Genomic DNA, 20,502 nt, shown 5'->3' on the forward strand with positions numbered 1-20,502 from the left:
CCCATTGAAGGTTTGGGGTAAACTGCCCTGGGCAGCCATCATGGGATGGGTTCCTGTGTTCTACAGGGGCTGAACTCCTTTGTTCTTAAAAATACATCCGCTGAAATGACAGCTGAGTGTCAGAGGCTCTTTCTCTGTAGAACAGCCCCAAAAAGAGCAGGCTGCCTGTCGAGCTGGCTGATCCATGCCATGCCACCCCCTTGAATCACAGTGCCAATCACAGAACCAGCATGGCACATTAATTCATCATTTGAAGGTGTTTTAATGCAGCTCAGTGCACACCAAATGCTGCTAGGAAATATTTATTTCTTAACAAACAGAAAGATACTAATAGTATAGTGTTGGCAGCTACAACAGCAAACAGAGCCACACTTTAGGCAAACCTAATTAATACATCAGGTTCCTTGTCTCTTCCATGGAATCACACCTAGCTCTCTGCATGGAGAGAAGTCTGTTTGTACATCAAGAATTGCTATTTCAACACTACCAATGAGACCTTTATTTTTACTCATTTCCTATTTCACTCCCAAAAATCAAGGGGCCAAGCTAAATGTAAAATTTGGGCTGCAGTATTTTTGCAGGATGGTGGGGAATGGCTGGTCCCCTGCCAGCCAGGGGCTGTGGCCAGGCCAGCTGGAAGGCAGCACCCCCTTATTGTCATCTTCTTGCATAAATTCCATATCTTCTCAGTGATTTCTCATAGGCAGCTCCTCACAGCACTGACTCCTTCTTCTTCACAGCTCAGCCAACAAACTCCAACTCTCTTCTCACTCAGCTAACCCACTCTTTTACAGCACTCATTGTTATTAGACACAGCTGTGGCCTATTAAGGGCAGGCCTGTTCCTAATCCTTGGTGATTAGTACAGCTGCAACACCTCAGGGGCGAGACTACCTTCTGCACTGTCTTTATTTTCTAACGTTCTATCCCTCCACACCCCCACTTCAGCCACAGGCGCTGGCATCACCCTGTGAGCGATCTGACACACCAGTGGCATTGTGCCACTCCCAGTGCCATCCCTGCAAAGCCCTCAGTGGCAGCAGAGAGTTGTGTGACACGTGTGACACAGTGAACAGTGCAGGGGAGACTGTGTTGTATGGCAGTGGTATGAGATGGTGCCCAATTTTAAATCCATTTTGTGCTCAGACAGTTCAAGGTGTTAAATCCCCCAGCCAAGCCTGCAAGGCTTTGAAAAGGGGAGCAGAGGGACCAACAGGGTGTTTGGCTGTGGTGGTGCTGAATTCCTGCCGCTGGAGGTGCAGAAACCTTCCCTCCTGGGAGGAATTTACTGTTGAAACAGCTAATTAAGAAAAAAGGGAGCCTGGATCAACACAAACCAAACCTTGAGCACTCTCTGGAAGGATTTGGATATTCCCTCTGGGCCCCAGTGTTCACTAGGCTGGTATTTTGTGCAGGCAAGTGCTCAGCCCCTGTGGTACCAGAGTGGGTGGGGGGCTCGAGGAGCAGTGCCCTGGCCCCCAGGTCAGCTCTCCTGGGTCTGCAGTATTGATGCCTTTTTGCTGATCCTAAAAATCACAAGCTAGACACAGGTGCTAAAGAGGAGTTACCTTTACAAGGATCCTTAGGTGCACAACTTGGTGGAAAGCAATGAAGATGCACACATAACATCGAGTGCATACAATTTCTGTATATTCAGCAAATTAGCATAACTGACAAGAAACCCCAATTAGAGGCATAAATGATGAGGTAATTCCCTCTCAGTTCAACCCTTTCTGAATCCCCCCTCAATTAGACAGGAACTAAACTTTGTTAATGAAAATGTGACTTGGAGAGTTTCAACCTTAGCTTCCCAGAAAATCTAAACTTGGACCCCCAGCTTGGAGTCACTGGGGAATTTATTTTGTCTTTCTTTCTAAGAGAGTAGGTAAAAAGCTAGCTATGAATACTAGAATAGGCTACAGCACTATAATGTATGTGTGCAGAATATAGAGAGAATATAAAAACAAAATAGGTGAAAATCAATTCCCTATCAGCATTAGGCAGACATAGAGTTCAAAAAAGCAAGCAAAAGCATGGAAATGTCCACTGTCCATCTGCCAGTACCAAACAGTAGTAATGCTCATAAGAGTCATGATGCTGATCAGCTGTGACATGAGCCAGCAGGAGGAAGGGCAAACCTCTAATTCTTTATAATATACAGAGCACCTGCAACAACACAGTGCCTGAAACACAGCATGTAAGGTCTAAGAAACCCTTTCACCTGGAGTCCTCACCACAAGGTTCAACAGCTCTTAAAACACTTCATAGAAAAGGGTGGAGTGGAAGCTTTGCCAGCCTTCCCAGCCCTGCCTGCCTATGGGCAGCAGAGACACCTGTGTCAGCACCAAACACAGGATATTTTTAAATCTCTGGCTTCAGCATGCCCCAGATCACCCCAAATACCCACTTAGCCTCAGCCCTGGTGGCACAGCTCTGGGATAAGGAACAGAGCCCCAGGAAGCAGCACATGCCCAGAAGGTGCCACAAACAAAGGGATTTTTAATGCTTTAATGGAATTTTTGCTTGGTTTTGGTGTTTTTAAGCTACCTTTTCCAGTAATGGCTGAAGAAGGCTGTGCTCCTCTCATTGCAGTGTTTGGCCACACTCATCATCATGCTTGTTGGAGACACCTACACACTGATCAACTATGTGTCCTTCATTAACTACCTCTGCTATGGAGTGACAATTATTGGCCTGATTGTTCTACGCTGGAAGAAACCCAAAATCTTCAGACCTATCAAGGTGACACTGTTAGAGCTCAATCTCTTGGTTGCAATGGGTGGGGTGGGAACACCTCCCAGACCATGTCCCAGAGTGCCATTAGTGTAACAAAAGGATGCACAGGCATATCTCTTGTGAGCTGGTTGGGATGGGCAGAGAGGAGAACAGTGGTGGAGGGAAGGGGACAAGGCTGGGGGGCTGGAGCCTGCCCTGCCTGCAGCCCCCCACAGCCACCCAGCCCCTGCTGCTGCTCTGCTCAGTGCTGCTCTGCTCTGCTCTCTCCTGGCAGGTGAACCTCCTCATCCCCATCCCTTACCTGGCCTTCTGGGCATTCATGCTGGTCTTCAGCCTGTACTCTGAGCCCATTGTCTGTGGGGTTGGACTCATTATCATTCTAACTGGAGTGCCAGTGTTCTTCCTTGGAGTCTACTGGAGAAATAAACCAAAGTGTGTAAATAGGCTAATAGGTAAGGCAGCATTCTGTGCCTCCCTGCTGGCACCAAACCAGGCAGGGAACTGCCTTAGGAGGCTGGCCACCCCTGCCAGCCATGGCAGCCCCTGGGCACAGGCTGGCCAGGCACTGCTTTGCTTTGGGCAGCTATTTTGCACGCTCCTGGGTACATTTAACTCCTCTCATGCCTCTGTGCCCAAGCACTCAGCTTGCTCACAGCAGCCTGCCCCAGCAAGTACACAGGGTGTCCCTTTATATATCCACAGACTGAAGGAGCAATCACCCAGGGACTGAGGAGTTTGTGTCACCTTTGCCCTGCCTCCTTCTCCTGTGCCACCAGCACTGTGCACCAAGCCCTGTGTGACATGATGAGCTATCTCATACTCAAATGTTTCTTACTAAGATTTCTTACTTACATTACCCTCATATAAAATTGAAACTGCAAACAGTCTTTAATATTTTGGTTGTGCTTGGTTTTTAATCACTTTGCTCCAAGGTGAGGACTTTCAAACAAGCACCCTGCAGCCTTCTGGAGGTTTCTGTCAGCTGCACTTGGCTCTGCTGCCAGCAGCTCCCCATGGCCAGTGGTCACTGCAGCTGGGCTGACACAGTGCCCGGAGGGCTGGCAGCCCTGGACCAATCCCATCCCATCCCCATCCCCATCCCCATCCCAATCCCATCAGCCTGCCGTGGGCAGCACTGGTAGCTCTGTGAGGGGCTGGGGAAGGGTGTCCCTAAAGGCGTCCCTAGAGCTGTTCCTAGAGCTGTCCCACCTTCATCTGCCCTGCTTCAGGAACACTCTGCAGACTGAGCTGGAGGGAGAAGGGCTGGAGGGGGCACGCAGGGGGCAGCAGGGCTGTGCAGCTCCTCCCCACGGGGCAGTGCTGCAGCATCCCGTTTTTGTTTAGAAGCCCCCATTAACCCCCACTAACCCTGGTGATTTGCTCCCTGCAGAGTCCCTGACGTGCTGGGGGCAGAAGCTGTGTTTTGTGGTGTACCCTCAGTGTGGAAGCGCAGAGGAAGAGCACTCCCACTCCTCCTCCTCCCACTCCTGGAGGCTGGTGAGCGACACAGCAGTGAGGAAATCACACCAGCGTGGCCTTTGAGGCTGAAGTGGCTTCTTGTTTACATGCTGATTTTTGGAAAAAAAAAAGTTTTTCTGGAAAAAAAAATTGTTTTAGAGCACCAATAGTGAAGCCCATAAAATGAGCTACATCCTTTATGGCCTCTGTAGCTTTTAGTTATTCCCTAAGGAAAAAAAAAAAAAAAGGAGAAAAAAAAAGAAAAGAAATAAAATGTAAAATAAGGAGCTGGTTGGGTTTTTTTTTTTTCTGGCAGCATTCTTGCTCAGCAGGGGAAAGCAGCACAGACACAGCTCTGGAATACTGATTTTAGTCACCATGAGGGTCCACCAGAGACACACAAATTTAGGCATTTCAAAACGAGGGCAGTTCCCAACACAAAATTAAAGTGCAGAAATCAAGAGAAAGCAAGGAGACCTGTTGCTGTTCCTGGGTGGGGTGAGTGCCCAGGAAGGTACAACCCAAAGGATCAGTCCTTCACACACCTGCAGCAGCACAGCACCCCCAGCCCAGCTCCACAGAGCAGCACAGCCAGGGCTGCACTGAGCACAGACTGCAGAGTAAAACCTGCAGCACCAACAACCCCTGCACCCTCCAGCATCAGTCTGGGACACAGGAAAAAGTACACAGTAGTGATCTAAATCTCAGGTAGCTCAGTTTTGTACTGATCTAAATCCCAAGTGTCTCAGTTTTCCAGTGATCTAAATCTCAAGTATCTCAGTTTTGTAGTGATCTAAATCCCAGGTATCTCCTTTTTGAAGAGACCGAAATCGCAAGTATCTCAGTTTTACAATGATGTAAATCTCAAGTGTCTCAGTTTTCCAGTGATCTAAATCTCAGATATCTCAGTTTTGAAGAGATTTAAATCTCAAGTGTCTCAGTTTTGCAGTGATCTAAACCTCAAGTATCTCAGTTTTGCAGTGATGTAAATCTCAGGTATCTCAGTTTTGCAGTGATCTAAATCCCAAGTATCTCAGTTTTGCAGTGATGTAAATCTCAGGTATCTCAGTTTTGCAGTGATCTAAATCCCAAGTATCTCAGTTTTGCAGTGATGTAAATCCCAAGTGTCTAAATTCCAAGTGTCTCAGTTTTGCAGTGATCTAAATCCCAAGTGTCTCAGTTTTGCAGTGATGTAAATCTCAGATATGTCCTTTTTGCAGTGATCTAAATCCCAAGTGTCTCAGTTTTGCAGTGATCTACATCCCAAGTGTCTCAGTTTTGCAGTGATGTAAATCCCAAGTGTCTCAGTTTTGCAGTGATGTAAATCTCACGGATCTCAGTTTTACAGTGATCTAAATCCCAAGTGTCTCAGTTTTGCAGTGATCTAAATCCCAAGTGTCTCAGTTTTGCAGTGATGGAAATCCCAAGTGTCTCAGTTTTGAAGCCCTGATGTAGAGGTGAAGGGGGTGTTCCTGCATCCCTGACGGGACCCAGGAACTGCTGCAGGGAGCTCAGCCTCCTCCAGGAGCCATCTGGGGAGGATGGAGATGTGCAGAAGTTTGCAGCAGGCTCAGAATGGAGCTCAAGGGAAACATAGGAGAGGGCCCTGATGCTCCTCCTGTCTCTTGACAAGTGTCAGGTGCTGTCACACTGCTCCAGAGAACAATTCCCCTTTCCAGCTGGGCTCAACCAAGTATCACTCACACATCAGATGCTCCTCAGAAAGTGTTTTGCATATTTTATTTGTGCCATACACTAGGGGAAAAAAAATTCATGCACTTAATTAATATATAGAGATTTGCTGCTGTAGCAGTATGGCCACTTTCACACCAGGGAATCTTCTAAAAATGCAAAATGTGAGAACAGCACTGAGCTACTCTTCTTTCACAGAATTTGAAAACAAAACCTATCACATTCAGTAGCCTTGGTAACAGCCATCTGAATGTAATTTTAAAAGTATCTTTCCATGGCCCGGGCACAAAAATTATGGAGTCATTATCTTAGTTAATTATTCAGAAATACTTTTGTAATAAAATAATAATAATATCTATATATTAAAATTCTATTCATCTCCATCTTTCAGATGGTAGACACTAAAAAGAAGCACAGTTTACATTCTTCTCTTTGTATAAAGCTGTTATCTGCAAGAGATTAAAATACATATTTAGCTAGGAAAAAAGGTGTGGTTTGTGTATATATGCACACATGTAAAGAAAGATTCCACATTTTAAATAATAGCATGAATATATAGTTAGTTAATGGAAATCACAAATATTCAGCTTGCTTTTAAAAGAAAAGTTCAGAGCAGACCTCCTTGTGGCTAAGCAGCTCCTGAACCTTTAACTAATGTCAGAGGCTCTCATGATTAAATCACCTTTTCCATAGCTCAAAATCCACTTTCTGAGGTATAATTTCCAACAGATTAATTCTTTCAATACCTTTACTAGCTAGTGGGAAAACTAAATGTATTACAGCATCAGAAATACTGATTGCTTACAGAACTGCTAAGTTTTGGCATGGGTTTATTTTTGTTTGTTTAAACAATTAAGGTATGGAAATCAGCCAGCAAGGAAACTTTGCAGCTCTTGAGATAAGTCTGTATGGTAATGAGAAAATATTAATAATAGTAATAGTAGTAATGCTGCAACAGCTACCAAGGCTTTTCTTGGCTGTTATATAAGGAAATCAAAAGCAAAATTAAAGAACAAATTCCTCATAATTGTTAATTGAGTTTGGCTCAAGTTTTCCCTGGTTATACTGACATGCTTTAAAAGTAACAACATTTGGCCTTAAATCAGAGATCTTAATTTAGAACACGATGATTTACTAGATCTCATCTTTGAATTACATGCCAATCCCCAAAAAGTGTTCCACGATGTTGCATTTTTAGGAACAGCTTCATCTCTGCTCCCAGCATCACATACATTAAAGGCTTTGCAAAGGTTAGTGCCTAATGTGTAGAATTTCTAACCACAGAAATCAATGTACAGAATTAGAAATTTAAATTCATATGCTAAATGAAATTTAGCAGCACACTCAATCTATATAAGAGAGATTTTTCCTAAAGACAAAGCAACTAGCCCCAAAGGAGACATAACTACTGGTATTTTAAAGCCCACTGAACAAAAAGCCTTGAAACAGCTGACGCTACCAGCATGTTGAGAGTACTGTGATACTTGATACAGAAAGGCAAGCTGCTTCCAACAGAAAGGAGTTTAAATAAAGCTTGAATAGCAATGCAATACTACGTAAGCCTATATATTTATGTAGCATAAAATACTAGGGGCTGTAATGCAAAAAATACTCTGTGGAGCATCACCTGTAAGTCAGTCTAAGGCAAAGTCAGTAAAAAATAGATTGGATTATTCTTACCTGATTTATCACAGGATTGAAAACAGTGGCAACAGATACATCATCACTGAGCTACATGCTTTGCAAGACAGAAGTGGAGAAAATAAAATTCCAGGAGCCAAGTGGGCACTGTTGGGAAGCACAGGGAGAATGAGGCAGAGCTTCTGCTGGCTTGGCCACCCTCAAGTGTTTTCAAAAACTTGCTAAAGGAATTTATTGCCTTCCATTCACACTAGTACATAAACCAGAAGAGTTTGATCTCAGAAGGATCAAGGGATGAGGCTCACTGAATCACAGAATATTCTGAGTTGGGAGGGACCCACAAGGAACATGGAACCCAGCTGTGAAGGAACAGGCCCATGTGGGGATTGGGTTCAGAGTTCTGATTCAGTCCAGAGCCTTCCTCCAGCCTAAGGACACAGGAGTCCCTGTGTATTTAAAAATACATTGGACTTGGGAGCACCTTTCCAAAAGATGGATCCAAAACCATGCAGAGCATGTTGCAGGTGGATTGAGGGGGTCCCCGGGGGGCTGTGTGTTCGCCGGCAGCAGCAGGCAAGGAAAGGAGACTCCACACGGCTCCTGAGGGGGCTCATCAGCTGAGGGTTTATTGGGGTCCCACCCCGGGAGCAGCATGGCTTCTGAGGGAGAAGGGGAGAAGGGGAGGGAGGGGGAGAGAGGGAGAGCCTCGGGAGAGAAGGGCCAAGAGAGCAAAGGGCCAAGAGACAATCTGTGGTCTCCCCTCACAGCCTAACAGGGAGATTCAACGTGGGCACGGAATAAGCCTTGGGCCAATGGGATTACAGACACATGACGCTTCAGGGGAGGATCACAGACCTCGAATAAACCATACATTTTCGAGGGGCGAGACAGAGCAAACCATTTAACTAAAATGTAACACCCCAAGAGCAGATTTCATTAGCCAGGCTCCATCACCTGTGAAAGCACATCACCTGTGAAAGCACAAGCCCTGGGGCAGCTGTCAGCCTCAGGACAGGGGCTGCTGGCACCAGGGGAGGCCACTCTTGCCTGGGGTGGGCTGAGGGCCCAGGACACAACCATGGCCACAGCCCAGCTCCAAACAAGCTACTGCTGTGAGAGAAACGTGCTGAGAGCTGAGTTCAACAAAGATAACTCATCTCCAAAGGAAAGAAAACACATGAACAACCAACCTGCCCCCCAACAGACATGCTGTCCCACACTTCATATTCAGAGGCCTTTGTCAAGGGATTTCTCAAATTTCACTTACTGCTAAACCTTGGGAAAAATCATTTGGTTTCCAGCCCCTTTGTACCAAGAACCAAATCAGAAATTGCTCACAGTTATTGACCTGCTGAGGAGTTCTATGAGAGATATTGAAAGAAAAATGAAGACTAAACTTTGCTTAGAATGTGCCTTTTCCTGAAGCTTTAGAGTGCAGAGAGTTGTGTCCTGTGTCTACTCCCAGCTGTGAGTACAGGCAAACCAAACTGTGGTTTTTAAACCTCCTGTCCTCGGTCCTTGACACCTCTCACCAGTGCTCTATCTTCAATGAGAAACTTCTGCACTTGCAAAATGGAAAAGGAAAATCCAAGAAGAAGGACTACAAAGTCAGTAAAAAATGGTGAGAGGCCAAAACCATATTTGTCTTAAAACTCCTACAGTAAGAGACAGGGATAGAAGGGAGAGAGATCCAGAGGGCATCATAAAGCAGGGAACACATAGAATGAAAGGGAATAAAATGTAAACCTCAGCCTCACCTCAGCCTTGGTAACCACTTAATCCCTGCAGCCAAGAGCACAAGAGCCAGCATCTGAAGAGGGAAGAACAGCTCACTGAGCTGTTTGCTACGGTGACTGACAAAGGACAGGACACCAGGTGTGCTGCCTGCAAGGCTCAGATTCAGATAGCTATTTGTACCAGATTTTAAATCCTGGCACTTACCTGGGAGATTAAAACTCAACTTCCAGCCAAGTCCAAAAACCTTGAACATGCAAAAGCAGTTTTTCCTCTCAGAGAAAGGTCTGATTAAAAAGTACCCAATTCCCTTCAGGCTTCTCAAGTTTGTCCCTTGGTTTGTTGTAAGACATATCTATTGTACTGTACAGGCTGTCAAAACACTCAAGTATCATTTACAACTCTATTTCCATCTCCTGGTTTATTCTCATTTCCGCCTCACATCAGCATATGATGGTATAGTTTGAAACATTAGTGCTTCTGCCCCTGTAGCTGAATGAGCATTTCATGGCAAAACAAAACCAAAGCACAGCAAAGCCAAGCCTTTCTGCTAGGCTAGAAAGTGGTATCCCTCTGCATCATCAAGCTGGGTCCTTCCATCCTTCACAATCTGGAATCATCATGAAGTCTGTCCAATTCTCTTCAATACAGATGCAGATTTCCAAGTCTGCACAAAATAACCCAGCCTTCACCTCCTCCTGAAAAAGAGCAGGACAGAACCAGCAGTGGCTCAAAGATATGGGGAAGGAGAAGCATCAGCAAAACAAGCATTGGCCTGAGAAAAGGGAGAGGCTGTACTTCAGAAATTATTTTTTAACCACCCTAACAGTTGTACACTTCAGAGCTTTTTTTTTTTCAGTTGGGATATATGCATACATACACATCAAAGGCAGCTGTACACAACAGTGAATTTCCTAGAACCAAGATTTCACATGTATTATTTAAAAAGTGATATCTCTTTGACCAGCTTCAGCTACCAGAAAAAGCAGATGATAAAAAAACCCCAGAGATACAAAACCAAACCAAAATACACTCTCCCCCACCAAATTCATGTCCACACATGGAGTCATGGGTCAAGCTAAGACCATAGGAGTAGAGTTTAGGAATCCTCAAGCTTAGTTGTTAAGAGTGACAGTCAGGAACCCACAGGCTCTGGGCATGTCAAATTTTATTAAAAATTAAGAGATCCAAAGCAAGGCAAAGCACAATGATGCCCAGCATCTTTCTGGCTTAGTATCTTGCTCAGTAGTCCAGGAAGCAGCAGCAGATTCTGACAAACATGATGCCATACCTGAATCATTTGCCTGCACACACACTATGGTAAAATGTAACTAAATTAATATGTACAACACAAATTAAAAACAAACAAAAAAGCCAAAAAGCAGAGAACAGAAATAGAGAACAAGTTTGTTTAAGGGATGTTGCAGAGTAATAGACAAGCAGGAAGGTACCAGAATTTCTAACAGAAATATTCCCTGCTTTAACAGCAGTAGAGGAAATATTAAGGGAATAACTTTTCCCCTTTATGCTGCCTATGAGCTTGCACTCTTTTTAAACCAGTGGCTAGTCTTCTCTATTCAGAGGGGTTTTTTGGAAAGGGTTTTTTTTAGAAGGGTTGTTAGGGTTTTTTTGGTTTGGCTTGCTTGGACAGGGGAATTTTGTACCTTTAAAAACCAAAACCAACCAAACAACTTAAACACTTTGTTTCCTGTCTACAAAAATCTTTAAAGAATGCAGATAAATAGTGTTAAAAAGTAACAAAAATTTTAACAAGTTTACTAGCTGATTAACTTAAGGTTGTAAAGTCCTTAAAGTGTTGTATTTCCACTTTTTTTCTAATTTTAGGAAGTTCTGAATACAGGGAGGCAGTTTATATGAACCAGAACTGAGGTGCCTTCAAGGATGGTTGATTCCCTGTCTAACACCTACAAGAGATGGCAGAAGGGCAGACACACACTAAGGCAGACTTTGTGATTTACACAGGTATTGACATTCCAGGGCACTGCACTGCACTTCTTTGTGCTCACAGTGCAAATATAGAGATTTCTCCTGTAACATTAATACTGAATTTGTGGCTCTTCCCTTCCAGGGGTGAGCTAGGAGAGAAATCTGCCCTGCAGCACACAGCAGTCAGTGCTTACAAAGAGCACCAGGCTTGTATTTCTCATTGATACAAAGCTCTACACAGTCCAGTAATGAGGGCTGTGAATACTTCTCTATGGTTCAACATCAAATTTTCATTAACCTGGATTTTTTTAAGTTTCTAAAAGTAAAACCTTCTCAGTAAAATTTTCACTGACTTACAAAATGAATCAATACATAAAATATGTATGATGCACCTAAGAAATAATGGGAAGTTACACACCTTAGCTGTTCAGGGTTGCTCCCAAAATACAGCAGTACTCTGAAGTACATATTTCAATTTTAAGAGCCTTATCATGGTGATGGTATAAAGCATGGCATGATCAGCATTATTTTATTATAGAAATATTTTTCTGTAACAGAAATAAATATACATGTATTTCTAAGGTCCTTCATCATATCTACACAAAATAAACCTTTCATCTTTCTCCTAGCTGTACTTGACTACCTTACACATACAAGGCTATGGATTTAAAAATTACCTCTAGACAAAAAAAAAAAAATAAAGACACTAAAACCTGTAGCCTTTGATGGAAACAACTACTCTGGCAGTGCAATGACTACAGTACATGGCCTTGCAAAAGTGGAATGTACCCAAAATGTTTACAAATGCTAGGAAAGCAAGATCTCTTTCAAAAATGCATTTTCTTTGATGAAATTAGTTCTGATCACAGAAGAACCTGGAAAAAAATACTGAGCAGTATTTATTTAATGCAACTACAACTCTTGTTATGCATTTTGCCACAAGCCCTTCCTGGGATTAAGGCCCTCAAGAATTTGAATCTTCTAACTCTGGAATGCACAGTATGAAACCAATTTGCAATAGAAGAGGAAAAAAGAAATCGCTTCTATTTAATTTTTCTGTATTCCATTTTAGTAGGCCAAAGTCCTATTCCTTGTTTTTTTCAAGGCACTCCCCCAGAGAAAGTCCTAGTGAAAGATCCAGGGCAAAATATAGCCCATTTAAAGGAAAAAATCTGTGACACTTTGATGTAAACTGTTCAGTGCAGAAGTCTGTTTGCCTTTACAGCCAGGAAAGCCTGTGAGCAGCAGAACCCAGGCCCACAGATGCCAAATTTCACAGGTTCAGTTAATAACTCTGCACAACTTGAACTCCCACAACAACAAACAGGTTTTGGAGCACTCAGATACTTACAGAGCAGCAGCATCAACCTCCTTGTTATCTCCTTTATAAAGCATTTTTGTGTGTCACTGTGTCAGGGGGGAATTGAAGCAGTGCTCTTGTCAGAGCAGGGACAGTCTGGCCACCACAACAGGACCAAGCCATCACCCAGCAGAGTTCTGCAGGGACTCTTCATTAAGCAATGCCACCTTCTTAAAGGTAAATAACTTGCTTACTTTTAATTATACTCTAAAAAACAAAAAGGCACCAGTTTACATTTAAGTTGTACAATCTACACAGCGTCAGCTTTAAAAATGGCACTGATGTATTTCAGTTCTTCAAAGAAAAAAACCAAAAATAAAAAAAGCAAAATAACATTCTCTAAAAAGAAAAGATAAATAAAACCACTGGCTTATACATCTGCACTTAGGTAGCAGATTTACAAGCAAACTTGTGAGACACATTTTATTTCAAAATAAACCAGAAGTCTGATCCTGACCAAGTGCTCAGCACTCCCCAGTGCAGTCCCAAGGAGCTGTAAAGCCCCAGTGTCCTTCAGGCACTCTCAAAGTGGTACCAGCAGAGAGTCCCTGGAAACACAAGGGAGGAGAGGACAAAGGGTAGAGAGGGAGGAAACAATTCTGCAACACTCCCAACATCATCATGAAGAAAATGCAACACATGACAATGCAAGAAAGAAATATTGCTGCAACTAGGATTCAATGCACTCCACTCACACTCAACACTGCTACACTCTCCTTACAAAGCTTTAGTAGCTAAGATACCTGGTTTCATTCGGGGTATTCCACGCAGAAAATCTGGATTAAGTGGATGCTTTAAGGTACATATGGCCATCAAAACATTCCTGAAGGGAGCAAAAGAAGTGAGCAGTTTCTATAAAAGAGGAAGCTATAATGGATTTTAATTCCTCCTAAGCGTGTTTAATCAAAATTATTAAATTTTAATTAAATTATTATGCCTAAAAAGACAATGTTATTTGTAGCTTAGTACTCAGAGTTCCAATGACTGGTGTTTGCGCCAAGTTCCAACAGAGTTCTCTAGTTCAGTAAGACCACTGAAAAGCAAAGAAACACTGAATGCAGAGTAAAAGTACAAAAGAAATACCAGAGAACAGAGATGCCTCCAAACTGCAGTGACACATTGCTGTTCTCCCAGCCCCTAACATCACATACTGGCCTAGTTCTGCCCCACTGCAGTTTCAGGAATAGCAACAGTGACATAAACACGTCCCATTTAGCCCTGTACTACACTCTCTGTGGCATTAAAGCACACTCATTTTTAGTGAGCAAACTGGGAGCACAGACATACCACCTACCATTGAAGTGCACTGCCACAAAAACAATGAAGCTACAAAATTTACATGGACAAAACAAAAATTTTTATTAGCAAACAAGTAAAGATTCATCATCACTGGTATTGTTTTCAGAGAGGGAAGTAGATGACTGTAACATTGGCACTTCCACAGAATGGCAACAAGCTGCATGAACACCCAAAGGCTCCTCCTGGTTTGAGTTAGGGCAACATTGGTTTTGTCCATTCACTTGGATATGAACATTCATAGGGCTGTCTGGATAACCAGACTCCCACTTTTTTAAGGGTAATCTACATGGATCTTCACTCAGTGGATGACTTCCACTTAAACTACTGTCCTCTGGGACAGTCCTCCTGGATACTGACCCTCCATGGATCGTTTCTGTAACACTTTCAGATAAAGGATCTCTGAAAGCCTTTCCTGTATCTGCTTTACTGCACTGCTTAAGCTCTCTGTCAGAGTCAGCACTTAAAGATTTATTGGTGTGTCCAGCCTCAGGCTCTGCATGTGCTGCTGTGCATGTATTTGGCTGGAAGGTGTTGGAAGGCGATGGCTCTGTAATTTCAGTCTCTGGCTGCAGGCTGCTACATCCAGCTTCTTGTGGGCCCCTGGCCTGGCCATTGGCCTCTGAGCTGGGTCCTGCTGGGGAAGGGGGAGGGCTCCGAGCAGTCCCACCAGCACTGCTGATGATGCCATCCCCCAGGGTGGTCTGGGAGGTGCGGGCAGGTGTCAGCAGGGGGATCTGTCCTCTCACCCGAGGTCTGTGGAAGAGCCTGCTCCAGAGCCTGCCCAGGCGCCGCCGGGACGAGCTGCGCCTCGATGAGTGGCGCCGCATCTGCCTGCGCATGGCCGTGCGGATGTTCTGCAGCACAGAGGCCTGCAACACACAGGGAGAAACCAGCATTTCACACACACTCCAGAGATTGCTACACCCTCCTCCCCCCATGAATATCTCCACTTCGCCACAACACTCAGACTCCATCCCTGTGCTTCCTTCTTAAATGCGTATTATCTAACAAACTATTGGAGAACACCAAATGTGGCATTCACATTCTCTCAACAGAGAGAGAGATCATTCTGTCTCCCAAGTTTTTTCCTGGAGAAGCTCAGAGAGAAGAAGAGAAAACAATTCTTATCTCTACTTGCTGCGCCTGTTGTTTTGCACATGTGGAATGTGTTAGGAAGATTGTTTACCTGAAGGGATTTGGTAATTGGATTCTGGTGATGGTTGTTTATATTAATTAACCATAACCAAACACTCGAAGCTGTGTCCTGGCCGTCTTGAGACAGTCACAGGTTTTTCTTTAGTATTCTTTGTAGTATAGTATCTCTTTAATATAATATAGTGTTAATGTAATATAATATAGTTTAATAAAGCAATTGTTCAGCTTGCTGAATCAATGGAGTCAGACGACAGTCATTCCCTGCATCAGGGGCTCCCTGCATTCCATAACAAAGACAGCTCTGCCTGTACCAGAAGACTCTCAGAGATTCACAGAATGGTTTGGCTTGCAAGGACCTTAAAGATCATCTCATTCCAAATTGCCTGCTGTGAACACCTCCCTCTAGACCAGGTTGGTCAGTGCCCCATCCAACCCGGCCTTGAACATTACCAGGGAAGGGCAGCCACAAATTCTGTTCCTTACAGTGTTTCCTTTGTGAGTTTCAGCTCCGCTTCTCTGCCCAGGAAGTTAATTTCCCACTGGAGTAACAAACTACAAATGTTTTATCACATTAGGAACTGTATCTCAGATGGATACTTCTGACACCATAAAGGAGATTTCTGAGTACTTAGCAATGAAACAGAATGACTTAGTGGCTTGCCAGTGTAATTTACCTGTAAATGAAAACCAATCATTTCGGAAAATTAAGAATTTTCCAAAAATCCTGCTGGAGACATTATTTTCTTGTCATCTCAGATGTATTTACAGTTTCAGCTTGAAAAGCCTTTTTCTTCTATTTACTCTGTGACCTTTCTCTCTGTCTCTATTCATTCTATCTTGATGTACAGCAAAGGCGCTTATCTCACTGCTGCTTCCCAACAAATACATTCAAAATATGTTCAAAATATATATAAAAATAGATATTAAACATATATATATAAAAAATATATAAATGTGTTCAAAACTACCCACAGCAAGAACTGCAGCTCTTCAGCTCCATGTAACACATACACATTTTTATATTACTTCCATATAATTAGCCACTGAAATACAGTTCCAGATTGATTGTATCTAATTTATAGCAGTTTGGCTGCTGGAATATTTATTGGTACATGTCTGCATACTTGTGATGCATTGTAGACAGGGAAGTCTTCAACGGGGGGGATGAGTCCTTGTGCAATCAGCTGGCCATAGGAAGGTGGAGCTTCCCTCCGCACAAACTCTGCCTCCAGCCGCGTCATCTGAGTCTCAAATGCTCTGGGAAAAGAACCACACAGAAAACATGGAACACAACAGAACCACACAGAAAACATGGAACACAATAACAGCTTGTCCTGCCTCCCTGACACTAATGTATAAAAGTGTTGCCACGTTTCTCTTCACAGAGAAAAGCAAGGCACAATTCTTCCCAAGAATATTTCTCGGTTTCACATTCTCTGAACCTCAGAGAAAGGAAAAACAATTCTTCTCTCATTTACTGCTCCTGTGTTAGTCACAAGTGGAATGCATCGTGGAAGATTGTTTACCTGAAGGGAATTGATAATTGGATTCTGGTGTGAGTGTTTTGATTCACTGACCAGTTGGGTCCAGGTGTGTCAGAACTGTCAGCTGACAGTCACAGATGCTGTGCAGCTGGAGTTGAGTTGAGCGCTTGGCAGGTTCAGTTTAGATGTAATGTAATATAATATAGAATAATATAGTATAATAAAGTCATTAATTAGCCTTCTACAAAATGGAGTCCTCCTCATCATTGTTCTCCTCTGCCAGGGGCAAAAATATCTACTACATAAAAGCACTGCCAAAAGGCTCATACTAGGAGTAAAACCACAGAGCTTCCACTAAACTCCATGAAAATCTTATCAGGATGCAAAAATAAACAGAAGGACTAAGTACAGGGTATAAACATGAATGAATCAAACCAGCAAACTCTCTAGTGCAGTCTCAGGTTGGACACTGTGCAACTGAAGTTTTTTCAACTGGCCAGTAATTATCGTGCCAGTAACAGCCAGTAACTTGTTCAGCAATGGCCCAAAGGTTATTTTTGGAAAAGGCATTAAGAACTGGAAACAATCACACAACAGGGCAGCTTGCAGTTGCAGAGAGGTTTGCCAGTCCTGCCAGAACACAGACACTGAAGTTCCCACCTTAGCACAGCAGCTCTTGTGCAGGTCCTTAATCATGCAGATTTGATCAGGAGAGAATGTAAAGCACACTGTTTAAAACACAGTGTCAGCAGCACAGAACAGGGCTGGTGCACGTGATGAGATGGGAACCAGAAAGTCCCTTATGACTCTCTCCTGCAAGGCAGAACCCTACCTCTCATAAAGAAACGCACACACTACACCTAAAATGAGGCAAAGAAACACACACTACACCTGAAATGAAGCACTCAGAACCAGAGGAAAGAAAGCTTCTACCATAGACAACTCCCACTGAGAACGGGCCCCACCAGAGCAGGACATCACTTTAGGCAGAACTGAGAACTGGAGTATTAGGGGAGGGATGAAGGGTTGTTCAATTCAGATTCAGTGAAGACTTCACTGTAGCAGTTCAGCATTCAGTTTTTGGCAGGGGCAAGGGGTTTGTTGCAAGGGGATGAGAAGGAAAAGGCAGATTAGGTCACAAACAGATTCTGCCATACTGCACAATAACCATGTACTTCTCACAGACCACAAAAGAGCTGCTATTTCTGCTCACTACTCCCAGAAATCTTCTCTAAGCCTAATACAGTGACTATTATTTAGCTGTCATCAGGTCCTTGGATTTGATTTCACAGTATTTTGCAAATTCTCTGGTTAAGAATCAACTCTCTTTTCCTTTTAACAAAACAGAAAAAACCACCACAGCTATAAAAACATCAACAAAGCAAAACACTTACCTGTACTCCCTGGTCCTCAGAGAATATAATTTAAATGCACAACCCAGTGCTATGACTAGCAGCAAGCCACACACGAGACTGCCAATGAGAGCAGCTGTGATGACCTTCCTGGGGACAATCACCAGGCAGTTACGCTCATCACTTCCATCCTGGCAGTCTTCTTGGCCATCACAGCGCCAGGTCTCAAAGATGCACAGATTTGTCCCACAATGGAAATTTCCTGGCTGGCAAGTAAAGCAGTTTTTTTCATCTGAGCCATCTGGACAGTTCTTCTGGTTATTACAGCGGTCAAGTATTGAGTAGCAAAGCCCACTGTTTCCTTCACATGGGTATTCATTCTTCTGGCAAGCCGGACAGTTCTCCTCATCCTTGCCATTGGGACAATGCCACCAGCCATCACAATGCTGCTTATCTGTGAAACATTCCTCATCACTTCCACAGGGGTGCTCCCAAGGAAGGCAGTAGCCTTTCACCTGATATGTTGCATTGAATCCATGGCCGGTGCTCTTGGAGCGGGCATGGTACGAGACAGTGAGCTGGCCCTTGGATGACTCCACACTCACAGAGTGCCTGTTGTTGTGGTGTGAGAATGTCTGCATTAATTTATCACCTCTCTCTCCAATGCCATCATACACCTTCACATAATCATTGTAGCCCAGCTGCAGATCGAGCTGCAGCAGAACATGCCGGTTGTCCTGCGTGTCCACATACCACGTGCAGCGAAGGTCTGACCTGCTGTGGTCTGCACGGAATAAGTCTGGGGAAGCAAAAGATCCATAAAAATTCCCCAGCCTTTTGCCACAGGATAGATCAGGACAATTATCTTCATCAGAACCATCCCCACAGTCTTTAACTGAATTACACCTCAGCTCGTTCAGCAAGCATTTGGTGGAGTGCCCTGTGCTGCACTGGAACATTCCTGAGGGACAGATGCTGGATGGAGGGTCTGTGGGAGGGACAGTGCAATTCTTCTCATCTGAGTTATCACCACACTCATCCATGGAATTACACTTCCAGGTACTGGGAATACACTTCCCATTTGCACAGTGGAATTCATCTGACTGGCACGCAGACTGACCTATCTTTCCTGTGAAAGAAAAAAAAATCAGTATCAAAAAAAAACCCACTATCAAAACTTTTGGAACTATCTGATATCACTTTTTAACACCTATACCATGCATGTCACAAGTTAATTAGTCAGGCCAGTACACTTCAGCAATACAGTTAAAAAGCCACATGCAAATAATATCAGTGTTACCACACCAATACTTTACAGCCATCAATGCTTGTCAAAAAAAAGTACTCCTGTCTTGCAAGTTTTGCCACAGAGAGTATGAAGTGAAGCCAACACACACAAGATTTTACCTCTAATATAAGAAAGGCGAAATCCCTGAGCCTGTCCTGAGCTTGATGCATCTGAGTGAAAAAAGATCCACACATGGTCCCTTGCAGAGATGAAAGATGGAGGTATGGATGATCCACACACTTTGTACTCCTCCCTCTTGGAAGATGGGCCAATCATCAACCAGTCTACTGCACACTTCTGAGAGTCTTCCAAATCAAAGTTCTTAAAACTGTTCAGAACAAAAGAAAGCACAAGTTACAAAGAGGACATGTATCTGGAGCAAAACCTAACAGAGAAAGAACAGACTCTAATGGCTAACTTTCTGCATCAAGCAGTGCTGACATAAAGGTATCAATTCAAAGATAATGAAACATCTACCTTCCGTATACCACCTTGAGTATACAGAAACAAAGCACATCCCCTAATTTGGAAAAGCACCCATCTCACAAGCATAAACATCATACCAAAGTAGCTCCAAAAGCTGAAAGAATGAGTCCTCTTTTACTCAGTCCTTAAATAAAACTGCTTCCTAAAATACAGATATGAGGAAAAGCAAAATTCCAGAATACATTATACAGAAAATAGATTAATTTCAGCAGACATTTCCAACCATAAAAGCTGGGTAACTAGGGATGACAGGGTTGACCACTGTCTTGGAAAAAGAACAATAGAAAGCAGTACAAAGAATCCTAAAGGGTTAAGTATGAGAGACAAATCCACTCTGAGCCATGGATGGGCAAGGAGAGACCAAGAAGAGAATAGGGGTAGAAATGGAACCTAAAACCTAACACCATTATCTTTCATTTCAAAGATTACAATATTCCCTTTCTGGGAGTGCAAATGCAGAGCAAACAAGACTAGAACACAGACTAGTGTCTTCTGCTGACACAAGCCAAGTGATTATTCAATAGCAGCTGATCTGGTGCAAAGAGGAGCCCTGACTGTTTGCAGACCACTGAACACAACTGGATAATAATCCCTACCTGTGGCTCAGGAACCATATGTGGTATTTGTTCTGTGATGAAACAGATTGCATTTCTATTCAGCAATCTGCAATGACAATAGCAGATTGCAGACTGCACAGAAAAGCATACTCATTAGGAAAGGGCACACTGTTCAGAACACTTAGAAATGAATTTTAGTCCTTTTTTATGTAACTCAGCTACACTACATTAACTTGGTAGAAGTTGTGCATACTCCATGCAAATATCTAGACGGAATTTTCAGAAAGGCAGAAAAGCTGTTGCAAAATACAGAA

At 43.4% G+C, this 20,502-nt stretch overlaps 2 protein-coding genes across 2 annotated transcripts in view; one reads left to right on the forward strand and one right to left on the reverse strand.

Moving 5' to 3' along the window:
- SLC7A10 (solute carrier family 7 member 10) overlaps positions 1-4,423 on the forward strand; it is an 18,357-nt gene extending 13,934 nt beyond the window's left edge. The window contains exons 8-10 of the mRNA XM_031063179.1: positions 2,592-2,741; positions 3,010-3,187; positions 4,126-4,423. Coding sequence (XP_030919039.1) covers positions 2,592-2,741; positions 3,010-3,187; positions 4,126-4,277 — 480 coding nt within the window. The 3' untranslated portion in view covers positions 4,278-4,423. The remainder of the gene's footprint in view (positions 1-2,591; positions 2,742-3,009; positions 3,188-4,125) is intronic.
- Positions 4,424-13,901: 9,478 nt separating this feature from the next.
- LRP3 (LDL receptor related protein 3) overlaps positions 13,902-20,502 on the reverse strand; it is a gene marked incomplete at its 5' end in the record, with an annotated part of 21,733 nt that continues 15,132 nt past the window's right edge. The window contains 4 exons of the mRNA XM_014310109.2: positions 13,902-14,735; positions 16,146-16,278; positions 17,900-18,986; positions 19,265-19,473. Of these exons, the coding sequence (XP_014165584.2) occupies positions 13,929-14,735; positions 16,146-16,278; positions 17,900-18,986; positions 19,265-19,473 (2,236 nt within the window). The remainder of the gene's footprint in view (positions 14,736-16,145; positions 16,279-17,899; positions 18,987-19,264; positions 19,474-20,502) is intronic.

This window comes from Geospiza fortis, unplaced genomic scaffold (genome assembly GCF_000277835.1).
Source record: "Geospiza fortis unplaced genomic scaffold, GeoFor_1.0 scaffold383, whole genome shotgun sequence".
Classification (NCBI taxonomy): Eukaryota; Metazoa; Chordata; class Aves; order Passeriformes; family Thraupidae; genus Geospiza; species Geospiza fortis.